General features: G+C 37.1%; 1 protein-coding gene across 6 annotated transcripts in view; it reads left to right on the forward strand.

Annotated features, from left to right (window-relative positions):
• Window positions 1–19,070, forward strand: part of ZYG11B (zyg-11 family member B, cell cycle regulator) — a 73,066-nt gene extending 53,996 nt beyond the window's left edge. For 4 of the 6 annotated variants that reach the window (XM_057710938.1, XM_057710920.1, XM_057710947.1 and 1 more), the window contains 3 exons: window positions 198–250; window positions 1,536–1,633; window positions 14,277–19,070. In XM_057710938.1, coding sequence (XP_057566921.1) covers window positions 198–250; window positions 1,536–1,633; window positions 14,277–14,467 — 342 coding nt within the window. In that variant the 3' untranslated portion in view covers window positions 14,468–19,070. The remainder of the gene's footprint in view (window positions 1–197; window positions 251–1,535; window positions 1,634–14,276) is intronic. The other 2 variants (XM_057710924.1, XM_057710930.1) reach the window with 2 other exon arrangements.
• The last annotated feature ends 1,265 nt before the right edge of the window (window positions 19,071–20,335 follow it).

Below are 20,335 nucleotides of genomic sequence, written 5' to 3' on the forward strand. Positions count from 1 at the left end.
AAGAATCCGCCTGCCAATGCAGAGGTCACGGGTTCGATCCCAGCTCCAGGAAGATCCCACATGCCACGGAGCAACTAAGCCCGTGTGCCAAACAAACAAAAAAAAAACAGCATTCATAATGGTTAAACTATCAAAGCCTCATAATGCAATGCTAAATAAATATTGTAATCCTTTCTTGTGTGTCTTGTGTCTTTCAGCATTCAGCTATTTTGAAATGGCCAACCCCAGAGTGTGAGATGGTAGCATACAGGTAATTAGCAAGATAATTAATATTAAGCCAGTAATCTAGTCATTTTGCTTGCCTAGAGATCATTCCTATTAGATGTATGATTTTTTCCCCTAGGCATCTATCTTCATACTGGCTTTAAAATAAAGTATTTTAACTTTATTTTGCTACCTATCATTCATCAGCCCTTCCTTCATTCTACATTTATTGAAGACAGGTGCCAAGGTCTTGTTCTATGCTCTTGAAATTCAAAGATGAGTAAGATATGGTGCCTCCATACAAAAACTTTCCAGCCTAGTAAGGGAAACCAAATGTAAATCAGATATAATTCACTCCTGTGCTAGTTATGTACATAGACTGCTCTGAACGTGCACTGGAAAATGGTAAAAAGCTTCCAGAGGAAGTAGATTGTGAGCTGAGTTTTGAGAGATAATTAAGTAGAGACAGAAGATTTTAGGAAGAGTATTAATGCAAGGAGGTCTGAAACAAGAGAACACATTTAAAGAACTAGAAGTAGCACCTGAGTTGTTCAGGGAAACAGTTTGTAATAATTTATTAAAGTGCATACTGGATTCTAACTCTATTTATGACAGTTAGGTGACTTGATTCATAAGTTACTAATATACCTGAAGTATTCCAGATTGCTGCATAAAAATTATTAGTACAGTTTATTTTGTTGTCTACTTTATAAATGCTGATGCTGCCAACACTTTTGATTCCAGCTTATGTTCTACACATTTTGGGGCAGAGGACTAGTAGAAATAGAAAGGCTAATTCTAGACCTCCTTCATGATGTTTTACTGGTTAGTTATCAACTAACTTCTCCTTATCTAAGTTTCCAAACAAAGGTCTACTATTCTTCAAATGTGATAGTCAAGACTGAAAGGTGCTTTTGAGAAAAAATATGTTGTTCTAACTGCCTTCTATCTTCTGTGCCAAGACTTTTGCCTGAAAACAATCCTTCATCAAATGGCTAGGACAAAAAAAAAAGATGTTCTGTAGAAGCTCATTTGTATTGTACAGTTTAAAAATAGTAGGATGAGGGACTTCCCTGGTGGCCCAGGGGCTAAGACTCTGTGCTCTCAGTGCAGGGGGCCTGGATTCGATCCCTGGTCAGGGAACTAGATCCCGCGTGCCGCAACTAAGAGTTTGTATGCCGTAACTAAGACCAGGTGCAGCCAAATAAATAAATATTAAAAAAAAAAAAAGTAGGATGAAATTTCTGGATTGAAAAGCTCAGGAATCATTGCTTTAGAAAATGACACTAAGTATAGGATGTAACTTTTATTCTTTTCTTTTGAACTTTTAGGTCCTTTAATCCATTTTTCCCATTACTTGGCTGTTTCACAACACCAGGAGTCCAGCTATGGGCAGTTTGGGCCATGCAACATGTCTGCAGCAAGAATCGTATGTACCAAAAAGAGAACTGTGTTTTTCTTTTTCAAATGAAATTCTCCTTGCACAGGAAAGCCATTTCTAAATTGTGTTTGATTTTTAAGGACACCGATTTTAAAAAATACAATATAAGAAAATCTTAGGTTATAAACTAAATTTATTCTTTCAGAATGAGCTTGGCAATATTAGAAATTAATGACAGTGGTGAATGAGACTTATGTGTTCTAAGAAAGAACTCTAGAAATCTTCATAGGAGTTTCTTGAGTCTTAGGCTGAATACTAAGCTGTGCATGCCTAGGGTGAGACTCCTTGAGACCTGAGAAAGAAGGAATACCAGGGAGCTGGTAACTGGACAACACACAGAGCTTACACAGGTTGGAAAATATTCGAATTCCAAACAGTGGAAAGAACTTAATACCCCGGACATTTACTACAGATGCCAGAAGAGATTAAACTAGCTCTAAATTAAAGGCTTCTCTCAAGCAAGCTATGAAGCTTAAAAACAAGTCTTGCAATGATCAAGCTGCTCTGCAAGTAAACTGCCTGTCAGAAAAAAACTAAGCACTCTTTTAAAAAAGGCAACCAAATCTACTTACTCAACATGTTTAGTTATATGATGAGTTGCTAGATGAGAGAAGAAGCAGAAAAGTTTGACCCATAACGAGGAGAAAAATCAGACAATTGAAACAGACCCAGAAATGATAGTGATGTTGGAATTAGCAGGAAAAAAATTCAAACATTTTCTATAGATATGATCCAAAATTTTAAAGAAAACATGAATACTAAAAGTAAAGTTAAAAAAAAAAATTTGACATGAAAAATATCTGGGTGAGCTTAAGAGTAGATACACAGAAGAAGAGGTCAGTGAAATTGAATACACAGCAATAGATAATATCCAAACTGAAAGAAAGCTGATTAAAAAAAAAAAAGAGAGGGACTTCCCTGGTGGTGGGGTGGTTAGGAATCCACCTGCCAATACAGGAGACATGGGTTCAATCCCTGGTCTGGGAAGATCCTACATGCCTTGGAGCAACTAAGCCCATGTGCCACAACTACTGAGCCTGTGCTCTAGAGCCTGTGAGCCACAACTACTGAGCCTGTGTGCAACAACTGCTGAAGCCTCTTCACTCTATAGCACCCGTATGCCGCAACTATTGAGCCCGTTTGTTGCAACTACTGAAGCCTGCGCACCTAGAGCCTGTGCTTTGCAACAAGAGAAGCCACCACAATGAGAAGCCTGCGAGTCATGATGAAGAGTAGCCCCCGCACGCAGCAACGAATACCCAATGCAGCCAAAAAAAAAAAGAGAAGAACACCAGGACTTCCCTGGTGGTCCACCGGTCCACCAGTTCCCACATGCCAGTGGGCAACTAAGCCCGCACTCCACAACCAGAGAGAAGCCCACATACCTCCACGAGGAGCCTGCGCACCGCAAGGAAAGATCCCACATGCCACAACTAAGATGCAGCCACAAAAAATAAAAATAGAATAAATAAATATTTTTAAAAAAAAAAGAAAGAAAGAACACCAGAATTATCCTGATATCAATATCAGGCAAAGACGTAAGAAAAGAAAATTACTGAACAATATCCCTCATGAGCATAGATGAGGAAATTCTTAAAAATTTTTTGACAAATGGAACCCAACAGTAAAAAGAACCAAGGAGGTTTATTCTAGGAATGCAAAGTTGGTTTTACATTTGAAAATCAATGTGTTTCATCCTATTATCAGACCAGGAGAGAAAAGCAATCTCATCATCTCAATAGATGCAGAAAGAGCATCTAAGGATACCCCACAGCTAACATCAAAACTGATAATGAAAAATCAAACGTGACTGTTTCCCCCCTAAGATCAGGAACAAGGCAAGGATGGCCAGCCTCACTGCTAGTGAGCGTTGTGATGAAGGTTCTGTCCAGTATGATCAGGAAAGAAACAGAAGGCATCCACATTGGAAAGTATGAAGTAAAACTGTTTTTATTCACAGGTGGCGTGATATCTATGTAGAAAAATCCCATGAAATCTGTAGGAGGGCAACTAGATCTAGTAAGTGAGTTTAGCAATGTTCCAGGATACAAAATCAATATACATAAATCAGTTGCATTTCTTTATATTAGCTGCAACCAATATAAATGGAAAAATGACATTTACAATTTTACCAAAAATTATGAAATGCTTAGGGACATATGTAACAAAGATGTACAAGACCTGTACACTGAGAAAAACAAAGCATTGCTGAGAGACATTAGAGAAGGCCTAACCAAATAGAGAGAAGGATGGTGGTCATGAGTTGGAAGACAATGTTGTTTACATTGCAATTCTCTCCAGGTATATTGTAGATTTATACAGTCCCAGTCAAAATCTTAGCAGTCTTTTGAAGAGAAATTCACAGGCTGATTCTAAAATTCATACAGAAGTGCAAAGGACCTAGAATATTGAAACAACTTAGAAAAACAAAGAACAAAATTGGAGGAGTTATGCTACCTAACTTCAAGACATACTGTAGAGCTACAGTAATCAAGACAAGTGTTTTGTGGCTCCAATTGTGTGTTTTTTTCCATACCTCATCAAGCAATTCTCTAATTCTCAGCAGACACTGACTGGGTGTCAAACAAATTTAATTAAATTCTGACACTATCTAGCTGGAGATAGCATCCGATCCCACAGGTTGAGGGCTCAGTCCAACAATACTGCTGTCCCCATTTCAGATGCCAATCCCAAGTTTATGTTCTTACCTGTGCTTCTCACTGACTAGCTATAGATTTGAGGTTCCCACAACCCCCTCCTCTGGTTCAGTTAATTTGCTAGAGCAGCTTACAGAACTCAGAGAAACATTTAATTATATTTACCAGTTTATTATAAAGGATACAGATGAACAGACAGATTAAGAGATACATAGGGCAGGGTCCTGAAGGATTCTGAGCACAGGAGCTTCCGCCCCATGGAACTGGGGTGTACCACTGTCCAGGCATGTGGGTGCATCCACTGCTTTGGGATACATTTTCATATGATAAACTGGACTAATTATTAATGACTGAATGGGACTCTAGTAATGTGCTACTATGTTAACTGTTATAATCCTTTTGTTATAAGGGACCTGTCATCAAAGACCAGAGGTATAATAAGAACTATATTTGGTCTTTGTTCCTGGTTCCTAGCACAGAACTCCTCAAACCTTTATAATTTCCTGAGTGACAGGAGTGTCTTTTTTCATTCATAAGGATTCCCTTTTGACGTATGCTAATGAGGTGACAGAGTGGGCTGTCTCCCAGGGCAAGGCCACTCAGGTTTGCAGGCTTCCATTAGATTTTGTAAGGTTCCAAAAGCAGATGTGGTCTTAGGGTGAAACCATATATTGCTCTTAAATTAAGAGATAATATCATCTCTTGCTCTGAGCCTGTTTTGATGTGTTAATGTCATATTGACTTTCTCTCATTACATAGCCCATTTATTTATTCCTATACTCTTGGCTACTATTCCTGCTTCTCTTCATGTATACCCAAACTTTTCCACCTTTGGAAGGGACATAAATTTTGACCACTGTGCTGGTCTAGATCGCAGGCAGCAATACTAGTCTAGCTAGTGTCTCCCCCTTAGTCTGTTCAGATAGGGTAAGCTTACATAGGTGCAGAACTAGTGGGCTCTTTTTACTACCAGGCAATATAGTTGCATTCACTATTATTCCCAATTTTGCCAGATGCAGTTAAGGCATAACCCACCCCATTAGGCCCTTGGGAATTCTGACAAAAAGATTTTACAACATAGTTACAGTTTCTTGCTTAGGAATCATTCCTGCTTCCAGTATTTGTGACCACTGGCATCGGGTAGGGGAGTTAAAAAAATGTTGTGAGGGGCTTCCCTGGTGGCGCAGTGGTTAAGAATACACCTGCCAATACAGGGAACATGGGTTCGATCCCTGGGCCAGGAAGATCCCATATGCTGCGGAGCAACTAAAACCATGCGCCACAACTACTGAGCCTATGCTCTAGAGCCCACGAGCCACAATTACTGAGCCCATGTGCCACAAGCACTGAAGCTTGCATGCCTAGAGCCCGTGCTCTGCAGCAAGAGAAGCCACCACAATGAGAAGCCCACACACCACAATGAAGAGTAGCCCCCACTTGCCACAGCTAGAGAAAGCCTATGCACAGCAACAAAGACCCAACGCAGCCAATAAATAAATTAATTTTTAAAAAAATGTTGTGATATGGGGAAGAAGAAGAAGAAAAAAGTATAGTCATTATCCCAGTATCCTCCCTTAGCAGAATTACCTAATCATACCAGCAGTCTTTCCCACTCCCTCCTTCGCAGGTTCCCCAGAAAAACAGGAGAATATCCATTGGGGACATTCTTTTAGCTCCACTCATATTGAATGTGAGCATACATACAGTCGTGAAGTTGTGAAAGCTAGCCTTTCAGGCCTGTATCTACGTCCTCCCTCCTCCAATTTTAGATAACCAATGTTTTAATTGCCCATTCCAGTTCTCTATCAAACTGTTACTCTGAGGAGGATATCTCTCTGCCCATTGTTGGGCATTGTAGGGATAGAAAAAGTTTTCCTTGCCTCTCTGGCAATTTGTGCCTCAGAATGCAAGAGGAATATGTCTAGATTCAGTCCATTTCTGCATTGCTGCAGTTCCTCTATATCCACTCATTTCATGGACTCAGGTGGCACCCTTAAGCAAGACCATTGGGATATCTGCTTTTCAATTCCAGTCATCTTCTGAACATGGAAGAGAGTTCTTCTGATGGGCATGGATATGTCCTACTTTAATGACCAGGTTTCTGTTGCCCTTGTACCCAACCATATGGCCAGACCTTTGGCCACTGCCCATGAAAAAAACCCAAACAGAGGCTTTTTTTTTTTTTTTTAAACTCTTTATTGGAATATATTTGCTTTACACTCTTGTACCCGTCTCTGAGGTACACCAAAGTGAATCAGCTGCATCTACACATATATCCCCATATCCCCTCCCTCCCGTGACTCCCCCCCACCCTCCCCATCCTGGCCCTCCAAGGCATCTCCCATGAAGTTGATCTCCTTTTGTTATACAGCAACTTCCCACTAGCTATCTGTTTTACAGCTGGTAGTGTAAATATGTCTATGCTACTCTCTCACCTCGTCCCAACTTTCCCTTTGCCCTTGACCCCAGCCCCGTGTCCTCAAGTCCATTCTGTACTTCTGTATCTCCACTCTTGCCTGTCACTGGTTTCATCAGTACCATTTCTTCAGATTCCATATATATGTGTTAGCATACAGTATTTGTTTTTCTCTTTCTGGCTTACTTCACTCTGTATGACAGACTCTAGGTCTATCCACCTCATGACATATAGTTCAATTTCATTCCTTTTTATGGCTGAGTAATATTCCATTGTATATATGTGCCACATCTTCTTTATCCATTCATCTGTTGATGGGCATTTAGTTTGCTTCCATGTCCTGGCTATTGTAAATAGTGCTGCAATGAACATCATGCTACTTGTTTCTTTTTGGATTATGGTTTTCTCTGGGTATATACCCAGTAGTGGGATTACTGGGTCATATGGTAGTTCCATTTTTAGTTTTTGAAGGAAACTCCAGACTGTTTTCCATAGTGGCTGTACTAGCTTACAATCCCACCAACAGTGCAGGAGAGTTCCCTTTTCTCCACACCCTCTCCAACATTTATTGTCTCTAGATTTTTTGATGATGGCCATTCTGACCGGTGTGAGGTGATACCTCATTGTAGTTTTGACCTGCATTTCTCTAATAATTAGTGATGTTGAGCATCTTTTCATGTGTTTGTTGGCCTTCTGTATGTCTTCTTTGGAGAAATGTCTCTTTAGGTCTTCTGCCTATTTGTGGATTGGGTTATTTGCTTTTTTGGTATTAAGCGGCGTGAGCTGCTTGTATATCTTAGAGATTAATCCTTTGTCCGTTGCTTCGTTGGCAAGTATTTTCTCCCATTCTGAGGGTTGTCTTCTTGTCTTGTTTATAGTTTCTTTCGCTGTGCAAAAGCTTTTAAGTTTCATTAGGTCCCATTTGTTTATTCTTGATTTTATTTCCATGATTCTAGGAGGTGGGTCAAAAAGGATCTTGCTTAGATGTATGTCATAAAGTGTTCTGCCTATGTTTTCCTCTAGGAGTTTTATAGTGTCTGGCCTTACATGTAGGTCTTCAATCCATGTTGAGTTTATTTTTGTGTATGGTGTTAGGAAGTGTTCTAATTTCATTCTTTGACATGTAGCTGCCCAATTTTCCCAGCACCACTTATTGAAGAGGCTGTCTTTTTTCCATTGTGTATTCTTGCCTCCTTTGTCAAAGATAAGCTGCCCATATGTGCTTGGGTTTATCTCTGAGTTCTCTATTCTGTTCCATTGATCTTCCTTTCTATTTTTGTGCCAGTACCATACTGTCTTGATCACTGCGGCCTTATAGTATAGTTTGAAGTCAGGAAGCCTAATTCCACCAACTCCATCTTCCCTTCTCAAGGTTGCTTTGGCTATTCGGGGTCTTTTGCATTTCCATACAAATCGTAAGATTTCTTGTTCTAGTTCTGTGAAAAATGCCGTTGGTAATTTGATAGGGATTGCGTTGAATCTGTAAATTGCTTTGGGTAAGATAGTCATTTTCACAATAATGATTCTTCCAATCCAGGAACATGGTATGTCCCTCCATCTGTTTGTATCGTCTTTGATTTCTTTCATCAGTGTCTTATAGTTTTCTGCGTACAGGTCTTTTGCCTCCTTAGGAAGGTTTATTCCTAGGTATTTTATTCTTTTTGTTTTTTTACCACTATTCAGTTTTTCATCCTTGCTGGGAAAACAGCATGCCATTCAGTCCACAGAGTTGTTTTGGTTTTACCTTTTTCAATCAGAGTGGTGGCCTTCCAAACAGGATGTTGTCTGTTTATCTTGGAACTGCTGTCCAAAAACCAAGCAGCTGTTTGTTGGTTGTTGGAGAGCTGTTTATAGGGCACTGTCCAAGTGAAGATAGAATCTGGCAGCTCCTTGTGTAGTTGCAAAGTCAGTCCTAGGGAGAAGGAGGCTCCCTGCTCATGAATATCTCCTCCTTACATTCACCAAGTAGCGTGATCCTATATAAACCAATTCCATTTTATTATGGAACTCTTCTGGGCACCGCCAACCCATTAGAGTGTTTCTCTGACATCCCTCAAACATTGTGGGTATTTCAGGTTTGAAGATCATTTTTTGTCTTTCAGTCATAAGGGTAGCTTCAATTAATGTCAAATAGCAAGGTAGTAAGTGCCCCTCAAATGGAAATTCTCTAGTCCAAAGTCCCAGTAGTCATCTCTGGTAGGCACTCACAGGCTTTTGCCATAAACCCAAGCTTGTTCCTCACAAAGGCCTATGGCACAGAGAATCTGTCCCTACCAGCACTCCAGCTTCTATTCTACATTGCATTGGCTTGGGCAGTCTTACTGGTTCCCATTTAGCATGTCCAATTAACACTGCTTGAAAGGTGGATTTACATGCTTTCTATTTTATGATAGTAGGTAGAGGAAACATTCCCCAGTCAGTAAAATGTTCATCCTCATAATACAATTAGGTAAAAGAAATGTAACCACTTCACATAAAGTCTGTTCAAGTGTACCAATTCTCCTACAAACTTTTACCTTAATTCTGTTAACTCTTATATTCCTAACTGTAGCCTCCATTAAGACTTCATCCACAGATTTTGGTCTTACAGTACTAGGTATGAGAGTGTTACCCAGCCAGACATAATACTCACTTCCATAAAATATTCAGGTAAAGGAGACACAACTTCTTTACATAAAGTCTTTTTAAACATTCCAACTTTCATAATTGTATCAACCCTTACAGTTTTTTGTTTGTCTGTTTGTTTTTACTCTCTAATTGTAGCCCACATCAGGACTTCACCGGTCAGTTTTGGTAATTTCTCCACTTCCTGACTAAATTACCCACTCTTGTGCAAAATGCTTTTAAGCCCTCAGTAAGGAGTCATGCTGAGGAATCCCAGCCTTTTGTCAATCTTTGTCTTGATTAGATAAAGCAGTTGCTGGTCAGGTTTGGATTCATCTCTAAATTCCATTGGTAACTTCTACCTTTAGTAACTGATTGCAGCATAGCTGCTACCCCACATCATGGAGTAGCCAGCCAAGAAACAAAGGTTCCTTATCGCTCACCTTTTTATCCTTCCCTAACCACATGTTTCTCTTTCCTACTATATGTTTCTATGAGCCAGGACCAGGCTAGCAGATCCCACTTCTGACACCAATTCTGATATGTGGTTTTTCCACATCCCACCAAAAAGTTCTCCATTTCTCAGCCAATACTGACTGGGTGTCCTACAAATTTAATTCAATTCTGACACTATTTACCTGGAGATAGTGTCAGATTCCACAAGTTAAGGGCTCAGTCTCACAAAACTGCCCTCACTTCAGACACCAATTGAAGGTCCAGGCATAAATATAGACAAAGAATGTTCAAAGGACCAGAATAGAGAGTACAGAAACAGACCTATACACATATGGTTAGTTAGTTTTTGATGTAAGTTCAAAGCAGTTCAACAGAGAAATAACAGTCTTTTCAACAAACAGTACTGCAACAAGTGTATCTCTGTTTGGAAAAAAAAAAGATGAACTTTGATACATACCTTGTATTGTATAAAAAAAATTAACTCTTCAGACTTCCCTGATGGTCCAGTGGCTAAGACTCTGTGCTCCCAATGCAGCAGACTCTGTGCTCCCAATGCATGGGGCCTGGGTTTGATCCCTGGTTGGGGAACTAAATCCCACATGCACATTGCAACTAAGGGTCCACATGCCACAACTAAAGACCCACGTGCCACAACAAAGATCCTGTGTGATGCAACTAAGACCCAACTCAGCCTAAATAAATAATTTTTTAATTCTTAATTGATCATAAGCCTAAATATGAAACAAAAAACTATTAAAAGTTTCTAGAAGAAAATGTGGCAAAATATTTGTGACCTTGTGTTAGGCAGATTCTTAAATATGCACCAAAGTATGATCTACAAAAGAAAAAACTGGGGACTTCCCTGGCAGTCCAGTGATTAAGATTCCACACTTCCAGTGTAGGGCGTGCATATTTGATCCCTGGTTGCGGAGCTGCTAAATAGGACTTGATCAAATCAAACTTAAGGACTTCTTTTTGAAAGACATTGTCAAGAAAATGAAAAGTCAGCACACATTCTGGGTCAAAATATTTTCAAATCACATGTCTGATAAAGTGTTTGTGTTCAAAATATATCATGTACTCTCAAAATTTAATGATAAAAAAACAAGTAAAGAAAATGAACAAAAGAGTTGAACAAACTTTTCACCAAAGATTTACAAATGGCAAATAAGCACATGAAAAGATGCTCAACATCATTAAGATAGATGTATAGATCAATGCAATAGAATTGAGAGTCCAAAAATAAACCCATGCATCTATGGTTAATTGAGTTTTGATAAGGATGCCAAGACAATTCAGTGGGGAAAGAACAGATATTTCAACAAATGGTGCTGGGAAAACTGAGTAGGCACATGTAAAAGAAGTAACTTTTGATCCTTACCTCTTACCATATATAAAAATTAACTCAAAAATGGGTTATAGGCCTAAGTATAAGAACTACATTTACATTTACATATAAACTTTTAGAAGAAAACATAGGTACAAATCTTTATGACGTTGAATTAAGCAATGATTTTGTTATCGAGATTTTGTATCATTTTTACTATCATTACTCTAAATTCTTTTTCAGGCATTTTTCCTATTTCCTCCTCATTTATTTGGTCTTGTGGGTTTTTTTCCTGCTCCTTTGCCTGCATGGTGTTTCTTTGTTTCCTCATGGTTGTCCAAACTTTTGGGGTTGCTTGTCCTGGCGATAGAGGTGTTTATAGAAGACTGTCCAAGCCTCAGACTAATGTCCAAGTATTGGATTAAACAAATATTAAGTCTAGGAAACACATACATGTATAAGACACACAATTACTGAATCCATTAGGACATAAGGCTCTAGAAAGACCTGACAGAACCCCAGTGTGCTATCAGATATTCAAAGAGAAACCCAACAGAAATTGACAACTGAAACAGAACAAATCAGAGACAAAAGCAAAAGCAAACAAACAAATAACACCTTACACATACAAACATTAATCCAGGGAGATTTTGTAAACTAGGATCAAATATAGAAAAGAGCCAGAGTACCACCAGAGAGAATGGAGATTCTCAGAATGTAATTAGACAACTGTACTAAGAACTAAGATAAAGACAAAAACCTAACATTAAATACCAAGGCAGTGCGTCATCTGGAGAATAGAGCAAGGAGTCTGAGCAGATTGATAGTGTTGCTTATAAGTATGTTAAGATAAAGTAAACTTAAAATGGCTGGAAGAAAGGGGAACAGAAGAGCGTAGTGTGGTTGGAAATATGCAAATAAAAAGAAAGGAATAGAAACGTATAAAAGATAGGGATGAAAGGAAAGTATGAGAGATATATTGTCCGTACTACCAAAAACTTAGCTAGATATAGAAGTATATAAAAAGACAAAAAAAAAAAAAAAAGAATAAAAAATTATGTTAAAAATTAAATTATGTTATAAAACTTTATGTTATAAAACTTGTAGATCCCTTAGGGCTAAGATCGTATTTAATAAAGAAAAAAAAAAAAGAGAGAGAGAGAGAAAAAGAAAAAAAAAGAAAAAAAATATCCAGAACTGATCCCAGAATGGACCAGTTCAATAGGAATTGAAACTAATATTTCTGTTTCCTTAGAGTCTCAGCTGTAAGTGTCCTTCTCCTTGCCTTGGGTTTTTTTGCATTATTCTGTGACCAGCAGAGGTTCCTTTATTGTTCGTCTGTAAGCGTTGGTGTGTGGGGAGGGAGAGGGTACAATAGTGGCTCCTTCTCCTGGGAGTGAGTGAGCAGTGGCGCACTGTTGTTTCAGTTGGGCTTGGAGGTGCCTGTTGCAGAGGGATGCCGGTGGCTCAGGTGTAAACAGAAAGTCTTAAGAGTTGGGCCTCTCTCAGGGTTTTTTTTGTTTTTGTTTTCAGAATATATAAACACAATAATAAAAAGAAAAATCACCCAGTTTAAAAATTGGCAAAGGATCTGAATAGATATTTCTTCAAAGAAAATATACAAATGGTCAATAAGCACATTAAAAGAAGTTCAGGACTTCCCTGGTGGTGTAGTGGTTAAGACTCCGTGCTTCCACTGCAGGGGGCATGGGTTCAGTCCCTGGTTGGGGAACTAAGATTCTGCATGCCTCAGGGTGTGTCCAAAAAAATAAATAAATTTTAAAAAATATATTGTCATGATGGCAAGAAAAGAGAAATTCATCATTAATCATTAGAAAAATATAAATTAAAACCACAATGAGGTTTAAACCACTTTACACCTACTAGGAAGGCTGCCTATAATCAAAAAGCTGGACAATGACAAGTGTTTGATGAGGACGTGAAGCAACTTTCTCATTCATTGCTGATGGGATTGAAAAATTATACAACCATTTCAAAAAACAATTTGGTGATTTCTTATAAAGTTAAACATACATTTAGCATATGCCCAGCATTTTAGGTATTTTCTCAAGATCCATGAAATGAAAAGTTCACAAAAACCTTGTTAAAGAATGATTATAGCATTTTTAGTCATTGTAACGAAATGCTCAGGGAGAGAGAAAATCCAACAAATGTCCATCAGTATAATAACATTAAAAATATGTGGAAAGAGGGGGGTGGGTTGGGGTGGGATGAATTGGAAGATTGGGATTGCCATGTATACACCACTAATAAGAAAAAAGTATTATATGCTTTAAAAAAATTAAAGACGCTATTTCCAAAAAAAAAAAAAAATATGTGGCATGTTCAATGCAATGGAATACTTCTCAGCTTAAAACAAAAACTAAAGGACAATTACATACAAGTAGCAACTTGGAAACATCTGGAAAACATCATGCTGAACAAAAGTAGACAGATAAAATGTTGCATACTGTATCAGGCCATTTATATGAAGTTCTAGGCAAAAGTCTATATCACAGAAATTAGAACAGTGGTTACCTGGTATGAGAGGTGCATGGGAGATTGACTGCAGAGATGCACAGGAAACGTTAGTTGTTGAAAATATTCCATACCGTGATTGTGTTGGTGGTTACACAAGTGTATACATTTGGCAAAACTCATAAAACTATAGCTTAAGTTGGGTGTGTTTTATTGTGTGTAAATTAGACTTTAATAAATATGACCAAAACTAAAAAAAAGCTTTAAAAGGCATGTGTACAAAAAAGACAAAAAGCAAAAAAATTTTTAAAATAATGAATATTACATGTACGAGTGCTATTAAATATTTTTTTAAACATAGGAAATGCATAAAAGTGTAACAGAACCTATCTTACTCATGATTTGGGGTCAAAGAAATTTTCTTTTCCAGGTCGTTTATGTCTTATGGTTATGATTTTTATATGTACATAATATATAATATATATATATATAAAATGGTATGTGTATTATCTATCATCTATGTGTGGGCCTTGTAATGTAGACATAACATCATTACAGAGATATTTTTCAAGCTCTAACTTATGTTAGTGGGCAGTAACAAAACAGCTTAAATTTAAGTGAAAAAATAAAATTATTCCACAAAAAAACGAGTTAACTTTTTTAAGGAAAGCTCTTCCTCCTGTTTTATTTCAGCCTCAAGGTATTGCAGCATGCTGATTGAGGAAGGAGGATTGCAGCATTTATACAACATCAAAGAACATGAACAGACTGACCCCCATGTCCAACAGATTGCTGTGGCCATTCTGGACAGCTTAGAAAAACACATCGTACGCCACGGGAGACCACCTCCCTGTAAAAAGCAGCCCCAGGCCAGACTAAATTGACAGCCATAGGTAATTGGATAATTGAATCACAGAAATTCTTTTTGTGATAGGTTCACTCGGAATATCTTACCCTCTGTGATGTTTTGGGGGTTTCTGTGACAAGAGTCATAAGATCAGTATGGGATTGACCATGTACAGTACTGCCCATGTGAACAGCCTCTGATTTGTCTTGTGATTTTTAACTTATAAAGGTGAGAAGGGTCTCTTCCTTCATCATTGCCTTTTAGGAAAATTTCCACATCTTTCAGTGTTTGAACTTACCTATGCTTAAGATTATACCGTTTTATGAGGAAGTTTGCACGAACCCTTAGGCCAGACTTTTCTGATCTTAAAGTCCCTTCAATCAATTTGCAGCTTCAGATAAGCTGTTAACCTGATTTCTGGCACTGCTTCAGTTGTAAATTTTATACTGCTTCTGTATAAAATGCCTTTATTCTCTGTCTGTGTATCTTTTATAAGATGTCCTTCTTAGTGTGAAAGAATAGGAAATCTGAGTCCTCTCCTTGTGAAAGCTACTCACTGGCTGGTGCCTGGATGGCTGGCAGAATATATATTGAAAAGAAAAACTACTAAGAGAGAATAGAGTTTAGGAACTGGGAAAAGGTCTGCCCTTGTGGTATATAGTTTTTAAACTGGTACTGGCTAATCTGGAGCCCACCTCTCCTGAAGCATTGAGCAGTAGCTAGTTCTTCATATTTATTCCTGGAGGCATGGGCTGCTGCATCCTACACAGACTGCTGGTTACTCTCTAGAAATATTTCCCTAGCACTACAGTGTAAAATATTACAGCACTCTGTGTTAGAGATTAACTCTCTGAATTTCTTCATGTCATTTTGTTGTGAAAATGTGAATTTTACAAAAAACCGTCTCGACCATTCTTTTCCCTCTATTTCAGAGTCATTTTGTTCAGTGGAATAGAGACTACACATGGTGTTACCTGTTCACTTAAAATAGAATTAACAACAGTAAATTTTGCCATGAGAAGTTAATTTTCTTTTGTTTCAAACTACATGTATCTTAATGTTTTCATGTTGGGGAAAGATATCCACATCTCACTGCCAAAAATAAATAAGAAGCGTTAGACTATTGCTAAATGTAATGATTCTAGTTGCAGTGCGTAAAAGGAAATATTTTGTGATGGACTATTTTTTAGACAATTGCCTTTCCTTTAAGAGAGTTGTTCAGTATAGTAAAGAATCAGTTATCAGTAATGGCAGTTGGGAGGCAGCAAGTCACCAAGAAAGTTATTTTCCATTAAAAAAAAAAGGCGAAAGATTTATACGATCTGAAGAGAAACCAGAGTATCCATTTTAAATTTTAGTTTGTGAATAAGGTTAACCTGCAGTCTTAGATGACTGCATTTTTTTCATAGATGGCCAAAATGTTTTCAGTAGAGATTTTAAATGATACATTTAAGTGGTGGTGATTATTCAGAAACATTTTTATTTAGAAAGGAGCTGGCTTATTAGTATGCTGATAACATTTTTGACATACACATTTCATACCACTATCACAATAGTCATACTTGAACTATTCGGTACTCCTTCACAGGAATGAAAACAAACTATAAGAAAATAGATATTTAGAATCATTAAAAACCATATTAAATTGTGGGTTAATTAGGACTTAATTGATTTAAGGGATTTCTATAGGTGTAAGATAAATTTTCACAGACTGTCTGTTTCAGAGGAAATGGAAAATTCTTTTAAAAAATTTCCCCTTTTCTGAGTTTTAAATACCTAAGGCAAAATGTAGAAGATAGGATGGCCTACAATAGCTTGGAAGTCGCTAGCTATGTAGACCATTTCTAGGTCTTCTAGCTTGTGTAGTTAAGGAAAAGTCTATTTGACAAGTTTGGCTTCAAGTTTCTATTGTATCCTATTCAAGACAAAAGTACATGTTCCTTCTAGGCTAATCCTAGGTTTCTGTCTTTATACATTATTTTCAAAAATGGTTAAAAATGTATGGAAAACAATAAATCCCTTCATTACTCAGAATAACTTGGTGATAGATGAAGTCAAATATGTTTAAATTGAAATTGAATTTTACTACTTTGAGCACTGGTAATGGCCAGATACTTTTGAGTCTTAAAAGCAAAATAATTAGGCACATCTCAAATATATAAAAATTTTAGTGCCTTTGTGGTTGGGATGGCTCTTAAAATTGTGTATCTAATTACAGCACAGAATTGTCTATAAGGTCTTGAATCTGGCTACGATATAGTATATATGTATATGTATATATACATATATATGTGTGTGTGTATATATATATAAATTGAAATTATGAGGTATAACTGGCCTTTCTCTACAGAAAGAATCTATTAGGCCTCCTATTTCCATTTGTACACTAGAATGTAACAGAACTTGGTGCCTTCAAAGGTTACCTCTTCAGTGGCTTAGAGGTGCTGTTTCAAGCACAGTTTAGACTAGGGTTGAACCACTCATTGCTCAAATTGTTGGTGCGCTCAGATATTGCAAATTATCACAACATCAGTCCACAAGCAACAGCAAGGTTTAGATCCACTAAAGGAAATGGAATTAGACTTTTTAGACTATAATGACGCATGTTGGTATCATTGAGTAAAATAAGAACAGTTTGAAATTAAAGCAAAAATAATTAAGGCATCTCCTTTCCATCAAGTAAGTTTTGCTGTTCTCTTTATACGCTAAAAAATCATTTTTTCCTTTTGCAGTTGAAAAGAAACATAAAGAAGTAATAAGGGGCCTCTCTGGCCGAGGACTCTGTGGCTACTGATCTTAGTTGAGAATTTTAAAAATCACATCAGACTCACAGATCCAGGAATTGACCTGAGATATTGCTGCTTCTCACCCCCGGACAGAAGTGCCATTTAGTGGCACTAGTCAATTTAAGTGAATTACCCAAGGTGGAGATGAAACCCACAAAGCAACTGTGGGGATTTAATTTCATGATATCTTTTGTTTGCAAGCTTCCAAACAATCAAGGATTCATGTTTTAAAACATCAATACTGTATATCCAGCCTAGGAAGTTGCTCTTGCTAGACTTTCTGAGTTGGCCCTTTTTCTCCCCAGTCACTTTCGTTTGGCTATATTTTAAATTATGCCATGCTTAAGATAGTATTGGGCCATCTTCCAGACCTTTGGAACACATTTTGATGAAAACATATTTTATTATGGTTCATTATGTGCTAAATTAGAGTAGAATCAATTAATGAATCATGGTTTTGGCTTAGGGTTTTAAAATGCCTGACACCTCGTCCACCCATAGAACTATGTGTAGCAGTACCCAAGGTTGAAAAGAGGTCATGAGTAGCCAAGAAAATGAACTTACTGTATTGTATATGTTGAAACCCACTCCTCTCCTACCCTCTAATGGTATGTTTACATTATTTGGTTATTGTGCAACTTTTATCTTGAGATAAGCAGTATTATTAAACTGAAGGTGTAAGTTAAAGGCAGTATCATACTGTCGGCTAATGTGGGCAGTTTTATCTGTATGTTACTTATTTGGGGACTTTATATGGCTAGGGCTTCAGAATAGTGTTCTAAGACAGCTTACAGAGAGGTTTGCAAACTTATGGTTTCCCTCTAAAATCCACTGTAGCAACTTCAAATGATTGTGTGGATATTGGATATTTAAACTTTACCATTTGCTTTGTATTGACACATTTTTTCATTTTTTGTGTTAACTCATGAACTGTTTATTTAAGTAATAATGCAAATCCAGACTTTATCCAGTGATGAAAATAGCAGTATTATAGGAAATTTTGCTGAGAGTGCTTTAAATAAGATTGCTTTATCTTTTTTAGTACTTCATAGATTTTGCATGACATGTACACTCCTAATTATGCATTCTTTGGTTTCCAAATCTTAACCTAAGACATTCTATGTTAACTGATTGGTAGCCTAAGAAAGAGCTTTCTCTGTCTGTTTCTCCTTCCCCCATTTTTTTTTTTGGTAAATTATGGGAAAATCAGCTATTTCTCATTTCTCTGGATGAAGCTCTTTTGGACAGCACAACCTAACTTCATAGCTAGACAGAATGGCTATTAAGAATATTTAGAAAATCCAAATTTATCAAATTATGAGAAATCATAAATGTAGTTCATTAATAATATGTACTTAATTTTGAACTTATTTTGGAAAATTGTTCAAAGTGGGTTCTTTTAAGCTTATTTTAATCAGCTTAGAAGTAAGAAGCTACTTAGCTAATGAAAGCTGAGACATACTTTCATAAAAGCAGGAAATTCTTGAGAGCATTTAAAAATGGGAGGATGTTTTGTCAAGATTTATACTCTCAGATAATCTGTAAGAATAAAATTTTAAAATCCCTGACTTTTGTAGAGTTCCCACTGTCAAATTCTCAGTGACTTGTGAGTGTGGAAAAAGGTATCTTTTGCTTCAATTCTGATAGAAGAGTTTAAAGTGTAATATGTATACATTTCAAAGGCTCTCAGTTACCTGGACTGAAGGCACTGTTCTCACTGTAGCCAGATGAATGGGAGTGTCCTGTACATGAATCATGCTGTATTTTAAATCAGGACATCACTTTGGTATTAATGTTGTGTGTACAGATTTTTGTTTTGGGGATTTTTTTTTTTTGCCTAAATAAATGTTACAAATTTTATGTAAAGTGTGTCTTGTCTACGTTTATGACATTTGCTTTAAAATTTAAAACTAATGCAAGATTCAGATTCCTTGGTCATCCATTTGTAACAATTGCTTTCTGAAAAAGGCTAGTGGTTTTATTGCAGAAATTTCTAGTTGTTTTGCAGGACCTGGAACTCCATTCATTCCATTAAATACCTACGCTAGGTACTATTTGTGTTGGAACTTATAATTTATAAACCCTTCAGAGAACTTATAGTTTTGTGGAGAAGAGAAAGTATTACATAAACAGGTAAATATTACATGACATTATATTACAGACCTGTCCACAGTACTTGTTATAGAGCCACAGAGACTATACCTAATCCAGACTGGGCACCCATCAGACAGCCCAAGAACACTTCCTAGAGAGCATATCTGGGTTGACAGTCATTCATACAACTATTGAGATAATTGTATAACTCAATTGTATAACTGATATAACATATATTGTTTAAGTGCATTTAGTGAGGGAGGTTACCAAAAAACAAAGTATAATATAAGAACCTCATGGCCAGGAAGAATCCTTAGTGACTTTAGTTTCAGAAACCTCATTTTATTGTTGAAGAAACTCTTAGGTAAAATGACCTTGCCCAAATCACACAGCAAGTGAGTAACAGACTGTACTACAATTCTTATTTCCAAATTTACAATTCAGTGGGTCCACTCTTCCCCTCTTATTGCATAATAGCATGAGATTGCTTAGCTCTGAGGCAATATGTGATTAAACATCAAATGAATGGTACAGAAAAGAATGTGCACTAAATGGTCAGAAGTGTAGCAGCAATAGTGTTTAAATGCTATAGAATTGTTAACGAATGGTCACTACAAATACACACTGCTTCACTAAATACAAACATGAGATTAGATGTGTTAGAGTGATAGGGTTTTAAAAGTAGTTTTATTATAATTTTTATAGTAATTACTAGCTATTCTTAACCTTTTATTGTCTCTCCAATAATTCATTCAGTACTAACATGGTATTACTATGAGCCATATATACCGAGGAAGATAAATACCTTTGGCTGATATTTAACCAAACAAGTTGTTGAGTTGTGTTGACTGTAGCCTATCTTCAAAAAGAAAAAATCAAACCTTCCTCCATTCTTCCCCTCCCCCACCCTTTCTCACAGTTTTTATTATGTAGATTGACCCAGTCTCTTGGCTAAATTTAAATTCTTCCTTTCCTCCTTATTATCTTTCCATCTCCTATTCCTCATTCTTAATCTGCATCATAAG

This window comes from Hippopotamus amphibius, chromosome 1 (genome assembly GCF_030028045.1).
Source record: "Hippopotamus amphibius kiboko isolate mHipAmp2 chromosome 1, mHipAmp2.hap2, whole genome shotgun sequence".
Classification (NCBI taxonomy): domain Eukaryota; kingdom Metazoa; phylum Chordata; class Mammalia; order Artiodactyla; family Hippopotamidae; genus Hippopotamus; species Hippopotamus amphibius.